Source organism: Talpa occidentalis, unplaced genomic scaffold, assembly GCF_014898055.3.
Source record: "Talpa occidentalis isolate TD23 unplaced genomic scaffold, MPIMG_talOcc4v2.1 talOcc4.14, whole genome shotgun sequence".
Taxonomy (NCBI): Eukaryota; Metazoa; Chordata; class Mammalia; order Eulipotyphla; family Talpidae; genus Talpa; species Talpa occidentalis.
Window position 1 is genome coordinate 31,103,363 of NW_023601433.1, and position 13,968 is coordinate 31,117,330.

General features: G+C 35.6%; 1 protein-coding gene across 1 annotated transcript in view; it reads right to left on the minus strand.

The window, feature by feature from the left end:
- RYR2 (ryanodine receptor 2) overlaps positions 1-13,968 on the minus strand; it is a 697,569-nt gene that overhangs the window by 235,448 nt on the left and 448,153 nt on the right. Inside the window, exons 26-28 of the mRNA XM_054694896.1 lie at positions 13,619-13,766; positions 3,601-3,809; positions 1,744-1,918 (exon numbers count right to left, since the gene is read on the minus strand). Coding sequence (XP_054550871.1) covers positions 1,744-1,918; positions 3,601-3,809; positions 13,619-13,766 — 532 coding nt within the window. The remainder of the gene's footprint in view (positions 1-1,743; positions 1,919-3,600; positions 3,810-13,618; positions 13,767-13,968) is intronic.

Consider the following 13,968-nt stretch of genomic DNA (forward strand, 5'->3'; position numbering starts at 1 on the left):
TGAACTCAAAAAACAAAGTTGCTTATATGGCTGTGTCACTGAGACTCACTTCAGAAGCTGTCCTTGCAATAAGCTCTGGAGTGTTAGCATTTGTTATATTCAATAGCACAGTATCAATTGTTTGTAATTTTTTTAATATTTTATTTTATATAATTCTTACATCATTTTTCATTTTTTGCACAATGTATGCATTTTTATTTTGGTTATATTCCCCATACAATTCCCACCCCCCTTATTTTGGCCCTAATCCCTAATTTAACATCATTCAGTGAACCTATGTGGTATAAATTAAACAAACAGAACTCACGCAGGCATTTCAAGACTTTCAACTTCCAAAAAAGGAAGCATTGTATGCAAGCATTTTTAAATAACAACCAATTAACAAATAAAATTTCATATAATGGCCAGCATAGACTGATAAGATAAAAAAGTTTCTCTCTCACTTTCCATTGATACAGTGACACTCTTAAATACAATACCAGAGAAAGGAGAGAGATGAGGTGTGGTTAGAGTGCCAGTTTTGCCACCAAAGATACAGAGATAGAGGTGCCAACCTGCAGAGGTACAGGTGTTCAAAATGGATTTAAAAAAGCGCAAAATTCTTATTATTTTTGAAAATCTGTGTTTGTGAAATGATGGTCGAACCTACTCAAAAACTCAATGAATGAATGCAGAACTTAATGCAAATAATGAGATGGCTAACATTTTGAGTTTATATAATATTTAATGTATTAATTGAGCTGTATATTAAAATCCAAGAGTATATATATTTAAGTAAGAGGATATATTCATTCAAACCATTCTAAAAAAAAATTGACTTATTTTGAAAGGAGGCAGTGAGGTAATACTTTATTAAATACTGTCTCACTTATATGTTGTTAAGTAACACTATTCAATAGAACTTGCTGTGATGCACAAATGCTCTGTGTCTGTGCTGTCCTGCAGGGGCACCATTGGCCAGAGATGGGCATCAAGCACTTGAAATAGACCAAGTGCCACTGAGAAAATTAATTTTAACTTTATTTAATTTAAATGAAAGTAAATTCAAACAACCCTATGTGGCCTGTGGCCCCCATGGTGGAAGCAGGGCTCTGAAGAATGTCTTCTCATTTGCACGACAAATAGCTTTCATCTTTCATTTACAACCTGTTCAAAGTCCTCCCAGAGTCACTTAGACAGAAGTAATTGCTTTCAATAGAGTAGTTTCATAGAACCTTCTGCACTTCTTTATTTTAGAACTCACCCACTGAACAGAAATTAGACACCCATGCTGGCTTTCCCTGCTACACTCTAATCTACATACAGATAAGACAATGTTTTATTCATCTTTATCCTCTCAGCATCCAGCAGAAGCCCTGATACATGGTAAGTTCTCATTACATTTTTGTGAAATAAATGAACATAAAGCCTATAAGTAGCTGATTAAACAGGGAAATTCTAAGTGAAAATGTAACATCTGTAGAAAACTCTCCTTTTCCGTGCCACCTATTCTCTTATTCACACTCATTAAAGCCATCTCTGCCCTATTAAAATCCTAAGTAGTTTAGATAGTGTTTCTGCTAAAGTAATTTCAAGGGTCTCTGATCAAATAAGTCAGATGTTACTCTTTTGTGATTTGTAGCTATAAACCTGTTTCTTACTCTCTAGCAAAGATGGCTGGTCTTTGGCAGGTCATAAAGCATCAGAACAAACAGTTGCATGGTTTTGTGAACTTAAACACAAAACAAAATGCAATACACTTACCATCGCCAACATCAAAGTCCTTGAAAGCCAGTTCTGAACCTGAATCATCAAGAAGGATTTCACCATTCAGTGTGAACATCATGGTATGTTCCGTCATGTCAACCATGCACCCCACAACATCGCCTGCTTGCCAAGAGCGCCCATAGTGTTCATTGCCCTGGTGCCACCGCTGGGCCTACACACAGAAAAGAGTCAGTTGTCACGGAGAAAACCAGGAGAAGGAGGACCCACCACCCCACCACCCTTATAGGCAGGACTCACAACTGCTCCTTCAGTTATCACAGAAGGAGAAAGAGCCCAAAGCCATGGGGAGGGTTTGGGAATTCTAAATCCCTAATATTAACTGCATTACTGAATCTTAAAAAAAATCCCAAATGCCATTTCATGATTTTGAGTCTAGTTCCACCTACTTTATAAGGAAATAAAAATTACATGCAAATATTTATTTTTCTCACTTTAGGGAATGAGTCCCAGGCTATGCATTGTCCTGGTCCCCAGAATACAAAGAATTATGAGAATGGAATCAAGCCAAAAGTTTACAGTAAAAATGATGTTTCAATTTTCATCAATATCAAAATAAAATGCCATTTCGTGAAACCAAGGGTATTGGAACTTTAACCAAGGGTATTAGAAATTTAGAAGCATTCAAATAAATACGAAAACCAAAAATGTTTCAAATGAAGCCTAAAGATATTCTTTAGACATTTGCTAAATCTTACAGGATATAGATGGCAACATTATATTGTATGTAAGATGAAATCTGAAAAATATATTTGAAACAGTTTTGATTAATGTGACTTTTGATTCTGTAAGAGTTTCTGTAAGGATTCTACTAAGTTATAGGTAGAAATTAGTAATATTAATATTTAGTCAAATAAAACTTTTAACCTTTCCCTTAAACATCACATTTATTGTGAACTGATATATAGTAGAACATAGTTACCAACAGAAAAGAATAATATGATTTTTTCTCAAGTGTAACATATATTTTTTAAAGTCATTAACTAAGGTATCAAAAGATATTATATTTTCCCATCTGAAATAATAAACATGGTTCAGGAAATGTGATGTTTCACAAGGTGGGTCAGTTGTGATTCCTAAACTAGAGATGCTTTTCTGAATACCCAAAAACAATTATTTTCATAAATGCTTATTTATTCTGTGGCTTAAATTGAAAATAAATTTTTCCTCATATATAGAGAAAGGTAAATTCACGGAACAAAAATAGAAAATAAGACAATACTTAAAGTTTTACCAACCCAAAATGACTAGTGTGGCCATGTTCATGTGTATATACTTTTTAAATTTTAATATCTTAGACAGAATAAGCTTTATACATTTATAGAAAATATAAATAATAAAATAAGCACTTGTTCAGCTTATACTCAGCTTAATAAAGAAAAATTATGATACTGTTGAAATGAATATGTTTTGTGATTATTATTCTTGTGGCTATTTATATATGTACACATACTATCAATTATTTCTTGAAGATAAACTCCTTCTATGGAATTGCTGTCAAAGTGCATACATTTTTAAGTAGATGCATTGTTAACATTTTTGACAGACAAGGATGATTCATCTTTTGAACAAGTGAAAAGCAATGTTGCATTTCATTGCATTCATCAGGTGGGGGAAAATTTTTAGAAGCTACAAGTCAAAAATAGCCCTAAGAACTATTTTTGTGAGTTTGTGCTCTGAAAAATACTGATATAATTTTACTACCAAAAGGACTACCAGGGGAACCCAGCTGGGACAGTGTAGGGCCTACAACCTGCTGATGTCTGGTCCACAGCTGACTTTATAAGACTAAGGACCACAAACTTCAGTGTCTGGTGCACCGCCAAGTTCACTCACCTTGAAGCCATCAAAAGCAAAGGCACGTTCATCAGAGCCAAGCTCCTGATCAGGTTGACAACCTGGCCTGCTCCAACCAACTCTCATGTCCCCAGCAGTGACAGCCTCAAATTCAAAATACCACCTTCCTGCTTTCACAGCATAGGTCTTCTCAGCACGGAAGATTCGGAACCGTTCCCCTGTGCTGCTACACACTTCAGCTCTGGCAGCTGTGAATTTAAAGAGATTCTGATGATCAGTGAGTAGGCAGGAAATTGAAAAAGGAAGCAAAAGTATCACACAACAGAAGTAAACCTACAGTGATGATGATAGAATACCTTCTACTCTTATCTTGGTTCACATTTTACAAAGTATTTTCATATAGATCAGCCTTTGTCAGATGGACCACTTGGTAAAGTGGAGTGCACAAGGGCTGCTGTTGGGAGGATGGTTGTTAAACCTCAGTAATACTGTAAGGGAAGGTACTGATTTCTACATGCACCCCTTTTCAGGAGAAAACTATATTTCTGTCAGTGAAAAAAAGTATACCAGCTCCTTGGTGATTTGGTAGTGCAGCCTTAGATGAACTTGAAGACAAGAGTGGAAAAAATAATAAAAAAAGATATTGCTCTGTTCAAAGATGCAAAAGTGTGTATGGATAAGAGAGGAGGCAAGGAGCTGCCAGGAATTGAAATGGGGGTGGGAAGAGGGAAAAAGTAACAAGAGAAAGATATAAATAGCAGAGAATGGTATCCACTGACAAATTTCCCAGTCAGCATGGCTAAGGGAAAAAACTCTTCCACAATCCACATATCCCATACATCCTCATTTGAATGTGCTACACATGCAAATGTGGTGTTTAGGATTTTGGCAGACAAGTAAAAGGGCCAGTCAAATTCAATATCAGGATCAGTGTGGCATAAAGGATAAAGCATGTATCTGTTGGAAATGAGAGGGCCATAAGTTTGAGAATTTCAGAAATGTAAATCCTCAGCCCAAGGAACCTGAAACCGGGATGATCATGAGAATATAAGCCCCCAGGAAATCACAGGGCATGGACAAGGGTCCACTGAACTGTCATCTCAAAGGTTCAGTTAAGATCTGAGTTAAATATGAAGGAGCCTGGGTGAATTACTTTTGGGGAGCATTACTGTCAAAGGCATAGAATTTTCCCCAAATATGTAGTTCTTATGCTTTGCTTAATTTTAAACACTTACATTCATATATGTTAGACACCATATCATCAGTCCTATTCATATATGTTTAGATGCAATTTTAGCTCATGTCAGTATATTCTATAATGCTGTTTTATAGTATAAAGAACATGATAATAGCTGACATTAAAAATGAAAACTTAGCTGTTATATTTCTAAAAATACAAAATACTGCAATACCAATACCTTCATAGTTCCTGGCACAGAGAGGGTACACACCAGTAACTAATCAAATAGGACTTAAAATATTATACAGATTCCTTTAGAGGGTAGTCAAAATCTAATTATACATTATAATTATAAATCATAACAAGCTATGAAGGAAGGCAGGTTAATCTCTTTTAAATTTTATGCATATCTAGAATTCTTTAGATATTTTTAAATAATAATTTAAAAGTTACTTATATTAACCAGTTATCCTTTTCATCTCCTGTTATTATTTCTAATCAAGCAATTTAGACTTTGATAAAAACTTCACATGAATAAGAATTAATTTTTCAAATCTTTAAAAATTGTTAAATTTTATTTAAAATTCAAATACTAAATTCAATTCAATCTGGAAAATGTAAGCATCGTGCTCTTTGACAGAAAAGAAATCACAATCCAACATATATGACAAGTCCATAGCCAATATCATTCTAAATGGTGAAAAGCTGAAAGCATTTCCATTACGATCTGGAACAAGACAAGGATGTCCACTCTCACCACTGCTTTTCAATATAATACTGGAAGTCCTAGCCAGAGCAATAAGACAAGAGGAAGACATACAAGGAATACAAATAGGGAAAGAAGAAGTCAAACTATCACTATTCGCAGATGATATGATAATATACATAGAGAACTCTAAAAACTCCTCAGAAAAACTAATCAAACTAATCAATCAGTTTAGTAAAGTAGCAGGATACAAAATCAACACACAAAAATCAGTAGCCTTCCTATACACAAACAATAAATCTGAAAAGAAATCAAGAAAACCAGGCCTCCCTGGTGGCACAGCTGCCCACAGCCTCTGCCGCGCTGGTTTGATTCCCGGCTGCCGGCAAGGGTCCCCTATGGTGCGCAGACCTCTCCTGCCACGCCCGCTGCTCCCCTCAGCAATGTACTTCATCAGTCTGCCTGTTCTGTTTCCCGCTCTGGCTCTGGTGAATTGTCTCATCCTCCCGTGCTTCTGACTGTACCCAGTGCATGTATAAATAAATAAAAAAATCTTAAAAAAAAAAAAGAAATCAAGAAAACCATCCCTTTTTTTATTGAAACAAACAAAAAAAATCAAATACTTAGGAATAAACCTAACAAAAGAGGTAAGGGACCTATACAAAGAAAACTGTAAAATACAATGAAAACAAATAGAAGAAGACACAAAGAAATAGAAAGATATTCCCTGTTCATGGATTGGAGGAATTAACATTATCAAAATGGCCATCCTACCAAAAGCAATTTACAGATTCAATGCTATTTCAATAAAAATTTCAATTACATTCTTCAAAGGAATAGAATAAATATTGATGAAATTCATATAGAGCCACCAAAAACCCTAAACAGTCAAAGCTCTAGTGAAAAAAAAAGAAGGGAATGGAGGCTTCACACTCAGATTTCAAACTATACTACAAAGCCATAATAATCAAAACTGCATGGTACTGGAACAAGAACAAACACACAGACTAATGAAACTGAATAGAAAATCCAGAAATAAACCCACAGATTTACAATGGAGCAAAGAAAGTTGTTCAATAAATGGTGCTGGAAAAACTGGGTTGCCACATGCAAAAGAATGAAGCTTGACTACTATCTCACACCATGCACAAAATCCAACTCAAAATGGATTAAAAAACTTGACATAAGACCTGAAACCATAAAATATATAGAAGGAAATAAAGGTGAAACACTACATGACATACACCTCAGCAATATCTTTCAAGACTTATCACCCAAAGCAGTGAAAGCGAAGGCAAAGATAAACAGCTGGGACCACATCAAATTAAAGAGCTTCTCAACAGCAAAAGAGACAGTAACCAGGGTCTCCCCTGGTGACACAGCGGTTGAGTGCTGGGCTGCGAAGCTGCCCGAAGCCTGTGCAATGTCGATTAGATCCCCGGCCACCAGCGAAGGTCCAACATGGCGCGCAGAACTCTCCTGCCACACCAGCTGCTCCCCTCAGCAGTGTATTTCGTCAGTCTGCCTGTTCTGTTACCCGCTTTGGCTCTGGTGAATACTCTTACCCTCCCACGCTTCTGACTGTACCCAGTGCTTGTATAAATAAATAAATAAATCTTTAAAAAAAAAAAAAAAGACAATAACCAAAACAAAGAGACCCCCACTGACTGGGAGAAAATTTTTGCACACAACACTAATGATAAAGCACTGATCACAAAAATCTACAAAGAGCTGATGAGACTCAACAAAAACAAAGAAAATAATCCAGTCAAAAAATGGGCAGAAGAGCTAAAAAGAAACTTCTCTGAAGAGGAAATGCAAATGGCCAGCAAGCATATGAAAAAATGTTCAACATCGCTTGTAATCAGGGAAATGCAAATCAAAACTACCATGAGATACCATCTTACACCAGTGAGAATGGCACATATTAAAAAAACTACAACAAATGTTGGTGAGGATGCAGAGAAAAAGGAACTCTCCTGCACTGCTGGTGGGAGTGCAAACTGGCCCAACCACTATGGAAAGCTGTGTAAAGATTCCTCAACCTGCAAAAGATGGAGCTTCCATATGATCCAGCAATTCCACTCCTATGTATTTACCCAAAGGACACAGAAACATCAATTCCAAAGAGCACCTGCACCCCTATGTTTATAGCAGCACTATTTACCATAGCTAAGCTATGGAAACAACCCAAATGCCCAAAAAATGGATGACTGGATCAAGAAGATGTGGCACGTATACAGAATGGAATATTACTGAGCAATCAAAAAGATAAATTCATGCAATTTTCAGCAACATGGATGGAGCTGAAAGGGATCATGCTTGGTGAAATAAGTCAGAAAGAAAAAGAAAAATACCAGATGGTCTCACTCATAGCAGGAATTTAGAAAACCTAAATAAGGGACCAGGAGAAGGACTAATTATAATAAAGTAAAAATCAAAATCAACAAGCAACTATAAACCAGTTGCTGGGAGGGGAAGAGATTAGGGTCAAAATAAGGGGGCTGGAAATTGTATGGGGAATATAATCAAGATGATAATGCATACATTGTGCAAAAATGAAAAATGATGCAAAAATATATAAATAAAATAAAATAAGAAATCGCAATCCTGATTGGTTACATAGGATTAGATTAGATTTTATTAAAATTTTCATGTCCTTAATGTTTTTAATGTCAGCAAGAGCAATGTAGCAAATTATAAATACATGTTTTAAATCTTATCTTAGTGATTGCCAGATTTATTTGGTTTTATTCCATAATATCTCTTATATCTCTCTTTTAATTCCCATTTTAACCATCCTTGTTCTGGTAGTTTTTCTGAAATCTCCCAATGAGTTGTTCTATCTCCCATCACTTTCCTCTTCCCATCTGTTCCTTCTGACTGTTGCCATAGTTATATTGCTATTGTAAACTGTGATCACACTTCAAGATCTTGCTTAAAATTTCCTGGGGCTGAAACTCCTTACACAAATTTATCCATAGTTTTAGTGGAGTTTTCAAGATATTCCTTATTTTATCTCAATGCTTCTACCTTTATCTGTAACTATTTTCTCCTCACCTATAGCCTATAATTTATTCTAACTGGACTTCCAGTCTCCCTTAACTCTTCTTATACTTAGTTAAGTAAGATACACCTTCTCTCTGTCTGGAGTGCCCTATCCAATGCCAATCTCTACTTGTTGACATCTTCATCCCTTATGTCAGATTCCATTTCTCCCCTTTCTGATTTCTCCAATTGAAAATTAATGTTTATCATGGATTTTTCTATAAAGATGAATGGAATCCCTCCCACAAGGCTAGGCATGCTCCATTGTGAAATATACTACAATAGCTTTATGGTTCATGTAATATCAGTATGACTGAAACTTAACAATCAATGATGAAAGTTTTTTTCTCTAATTTTTTTAAATTCAGAAACCATTCCTTTCAGTTTTCTCATTTCTCATAAAGATACTCATTGAACTCATTAACTTCCTCTGTGACTTCCCTTCTTTCCTTATATAGCTTCCTTACACTCTTTTTTTAAAGATTTATTTATTTATACAAGAGCAGGAGTACAGGCCAGAGGTGTGGGAGGGTGAGAGGATTCACCAGAGACAGAGTAGGGAACCAAACAAGCAGACTGATTGAAATACACTGCTGAGGGGAATAGTGGGCACAACAGGAGAGGTCTGCCATGCCATATGGGTATCTCCCTGGCTGGTCAGGAATCAAACCCATGCTGCAGAGGCCATGGACAGCCTCACAGCACAGCATTCAACACGCTGTGCCACTGGGGAGGCCCCATACCCTCTTGTCCTATTACTCTCCTCCTTACTTGCTCTTTAGCCCCAGCCTTTGTCTATCTTCATTCTCAGTATCTACATTAACTCTGCTGAGCTGGCTGGAAAACACAGGCAAACAACAGATGGGCACCTCAACTAGCTCATAGTCTCCAACCTCAGTTGAGCCATTAATGTTTCTCTCTAAGCTTTTATCTATTTGCAGCCTGCTTTCTGTTCCATCTCAAGAAACAGCTATTTCTAATCTTTATTGCTGTGTGAATGGAATGGCAGAGTAAGGATCTCCAAAACTCCTCTTCTCCATAAAAGCAATGTGAACACAGGAAAAAATTCATCAAAATCAACATTTTTCAGAACTCTGGAGATTAACCAAAGGCTACAACAATCTGGGAAGTGTTTATTCAACAAAAATTGCCAAATGTCCAAAGGACACCAAGCTTAGTAGTGTTTTAACTTGTTTTAGTCCCACCCCCTCATGAATGTTCCACACACACCCCCCCCTGTCTATATTGAAAATCACATAATACAGTAAAAATCACTATCTAGAAACTTCTGGAGGGGACAGAACAGAGTAAAGCTCCTCCAAAGCTCATTTACCTATAACTGTCATCTTAACTTTCCGACAATTCCTTGGAAAATATATTTGCAAGGCTTGTCTTTATTGGATCTACTTGCAGTTTGCCAATAATCTTTTCCCTGGAGGTACTTGTTAAAAATAATTACGGACTTTTTAAAAAAAATGCAACTGCTCGAGCTGGCAATATTGGTTGAGGCAAACAAGATGACCAAAAACTTAAAAAAAAAAAAAAAATTCTAGGGAATGAGATATCCATAAGTGGGCTGTGAAAAGTTACAATATAACCTTGGCAATCTAGAAGGCCACTGGTGCCCAAGACTGGGTGTGTGCTCAGGAAAGAACAAAGAGGACACTATATCCTCACTGGTTTCCCTTAGGATGTCAGTCACTCAATCATGTGATGGTTTCCTGAGGAGATATAAGATGTAGCCACTCATAATTATGATAGTTTACTCAAAATAGTCCATGATTGGTGATGTAGGAAAATGCCTGAAAGTTTAACAAAAAGAAAAAAAAATGTGTGTATAAATATTTAAGATCAAGTAACATTTGAAAGATTCATAAAGTCAATAAATCCCTAAAAAGGCTGCTCTATTTTACCTATTTAATTTACAATACCTCCAAAAATTAAGTTGACAAATTGAACTGAATACATCATAATTTTCAATAATTTTAATTTGTTCAGTAATGCAAAGAAAAAAACAGTGGAGAAATCCTTAAAAAAGAAGAAAAAAATTGGATGACTTACTTGACATGAGTTTAAGATTTGTTACAAGGTGATAATAATATAGTATGATGTTAGCATAAAGATAGATACATAGATTTATGGACTAGAATGGTCTCAGTAAGTACTTGACAAAGGTGCCAGGGTAATTTAATGGGGAAAGGATAATTGTTGCAATTAATAGTGCTGTGACAGCTAGATAGCCATTTGAGCAAAACATGAACCTTAACCTTAATCACACTTGATACATGAAAATTAATTCAAATTACATCAGAGACCTAAAAGGAAAAGCTAAAATAAAAAAAAAATATTTGGAAGAAAACATAAGACAAAAATCTTTGATTCTGCATAACCAAAAATTTCTTAGGACATAAAACATACAATTATAAAGGGAGAAAAAAATGGAAGTAGACTTCATCAAAATTAGAGTATCTGCTCTTTGAAAGGGCTCATTAAGAAAATGAAAAAAGAAGCTCCAAACAGGGAGAATATACTTCCAATATCTGACACATTCCTAAATACAATATATGTCATATATATGTGTGTGTAAGTATATATACATAAACTTATAATCCAATAAAAATAAGACTGTTTTTAAATGGATAAAACTTTGAACAGATATTTTATAGAAGGTAACATACCAATGGCCAATACACAAAAAGATGGCAACATTAACATTTATAAAGACAATGCAAATTAAAGTCAATACCAATTCTTGACTAGAATGTGGGAGCAAATGGCACCTTCATATATTGGTCCTGGGAGTAAGTTTGCTGAACCATTGGGTAACTTCTTGTGAAAGTGAGACAAGCATCTTTCTATGGCCCTAAATTTTACTCCCAGGTCTTCACCCTTAGAGATGTAAAAATATTATACAAAGACTTATACACAAATGTTTATAGTTGTCCTGTTAATAACAGGCAAAAACTGGAAACAACTCAAATCTTCATCAATAAGAAAATGGATAAGCAAATTGTGGATTATTAGTATAATGGACTATTATTCAGCAATGAATTTTATGATACATGTAAAAATGTACTATCACAAATACATGTTGAGAAAAATTGAAATTATAGTATCATCAGTTGAAGCAAAGTATAAGAAGAAGCCAAAAACCAATCTGTGATGACAGAATTTATAAAATAGTCACTCTGTTGGGGCAGGAAGGAGCTTTCTATGAATAAGAAAACGATCCACATGTTGTTTTGAGTGGTGGCTCCTTTGGTGTACACAATTGCCAATTGATCAAATTGAACACTGATGATCTCTGCATTCTTCTGTATGCAAATTATAATTCAATTACAAAATATACATTAAAAAATTAACCAATTAGCTTGGAGGGTTTATTCCATATCATACAGTTGAAAAATCTTTCAATTGTTGTATCTTGGGTTAGAATCCTTTTGTTATTTGTTTCCAACCCAGTGGTCATGTATATTACAGATTTTTTTTTTAGACAGGAATAATGTTTTTAATATCTTGCATACCTACTGGCATCTGTTTTATAAAATGAGTCTATTAAGTTTTTGCTAATATAAAGCTGACCTCAAGATAAACAAGAATTATATTATGGTTATGATTATTAGATGGATATCTAATTTTATTTGCAGCATATATAAGAGCTGTCAAGATGCTAAGTACATACTGACTTAACTCAAAAGACTAAAATTTGAAATAAAAATGCCTGGGACTGGGATCCTGCATCTACCACTTAGGAAATGGAAAGACAGAGAAGTCTGAATCTCTCTCCTATTCTGTAAAATGAAAATAATGTCAGATCCCCTTCATAGGCCTACTGTGAGGACGAAATAATAATTGTAAAGACCTTAGAAATACTTGTTGAACATGATAAACATATATACTTACTGTTCTCTCTCACTTTCTATAACTTATATATGTTATTATTACTATTTAAGGTATGCATTCCTATGCAAAGGTTCTGCACTGAAAATATTAGTCATCAGAGGATACTTGGGAAAGATTATTTTTAATTTAACTTTCATTTAAAAATATGAGCAGTGGGCCTCCCTGGTGGTGCAGGCAGTTGAGCTCTGCACTGTGAAGCTGTCTGCAGCCCCTGCAGCACGGGTTTGATCCCAGCCTGCCAGCGAGAATCCCACATGGCACAGCAGACCTCTCCTGTCTCACCTGCTGCTCCCCTCAGCAGGGTATTTCAGTCAGTCTGTCTGTTCTGTTCCCCACTCTGTTTCTGGTGAATCCTTTCACCCTCCCTTGCATCTGGCCTGTATCCCAGTTCTTGCATAAATAAATAAATATTTTTTAAAAATGAGCACTATAATAAAACACACAGTACTAATTTCATTTTTGACAACTTTAGGAATGGCTGTCAATGCCACTTAAACCACAGAAGCAAAGGATTAAGGAGTTGGTCATTTGAAACCATAATCTTAAAGCGTACTATTTAAGGGAAATTTGTTCTTTATAGAACTTTTAAAAATCCACTTATTCAACACATATTTATTGACTGCCTATTCTAATGTGTTTTCCTTAGAGCAAATATTGCACTAATTTATTAATATTGTCTATACTTATGAATATAAACAATGAAGTTTCAGAAAACATTAGCGACTATTACAGGTTTACTCCCATAAACAATTAATCCAGCTCTTTGGAAGGAGAGCTCAGGGGTGGGAGGAGAGGAATATCAGCCTCAGACAGTTAATTGTTCACCTCAGAATCTTCAAGAAGGTAAATACTTTTCCTCCCTGCAGAATCATTGTAGTCCTAAGCTGCTCTATTGAGAGATGGGTCTAGCCCTTTAAATGTCCTTCAGGGAAAAATGCTCTAAACTACTGTCCTAAACCACATATTTAGATAAAGAATTCTATATTGTACTACCTCCTTTTTTTATTTATTTGGCATTAAAGAACTATAGCTGACTCTTGAATGAGGAGGTAGTTCCATGTCCCAGGAGTCAATCAACCAACACATGTAGTTTGGAGCCCAATGCTTAAGAAAAAAAAAGCTGGGTATAAGTGGACTAGCGTGATTTAAATTTGTTGTTCCAGGATTAATTATACTACATATTTTTGCAACAAGAGGGGAGCAAGGTAAAACCAACATACCATGATCTTGATCTGGTGCCTCCAGGTTGTAGCCGTATCCCAGCAGCGTGCGCACGGCCTCACGGAGGCTGTCCTTATTTGATTTCTTGGTTCGGTCATCTAGAAGGGCATAGGGAACAAGACGAGGGTTTCTTCTGTTCTTTACATCCTAGGGAAACAAAAAAGGTGCTCAGTCATCAAAAACAATCCAACAAAATAGCCTTTGGGAATGAAGCAGCCACCAAATACATTCAAAATGCATAGGGTAAATCCTGCCCCCGCAAATTCTTTTTGCCTTGACAGGCTACAGTAGCTACCTAACCACTGTTAATATAAAGATATAAATAGAAAACTATCAATTTAAAGAAGCT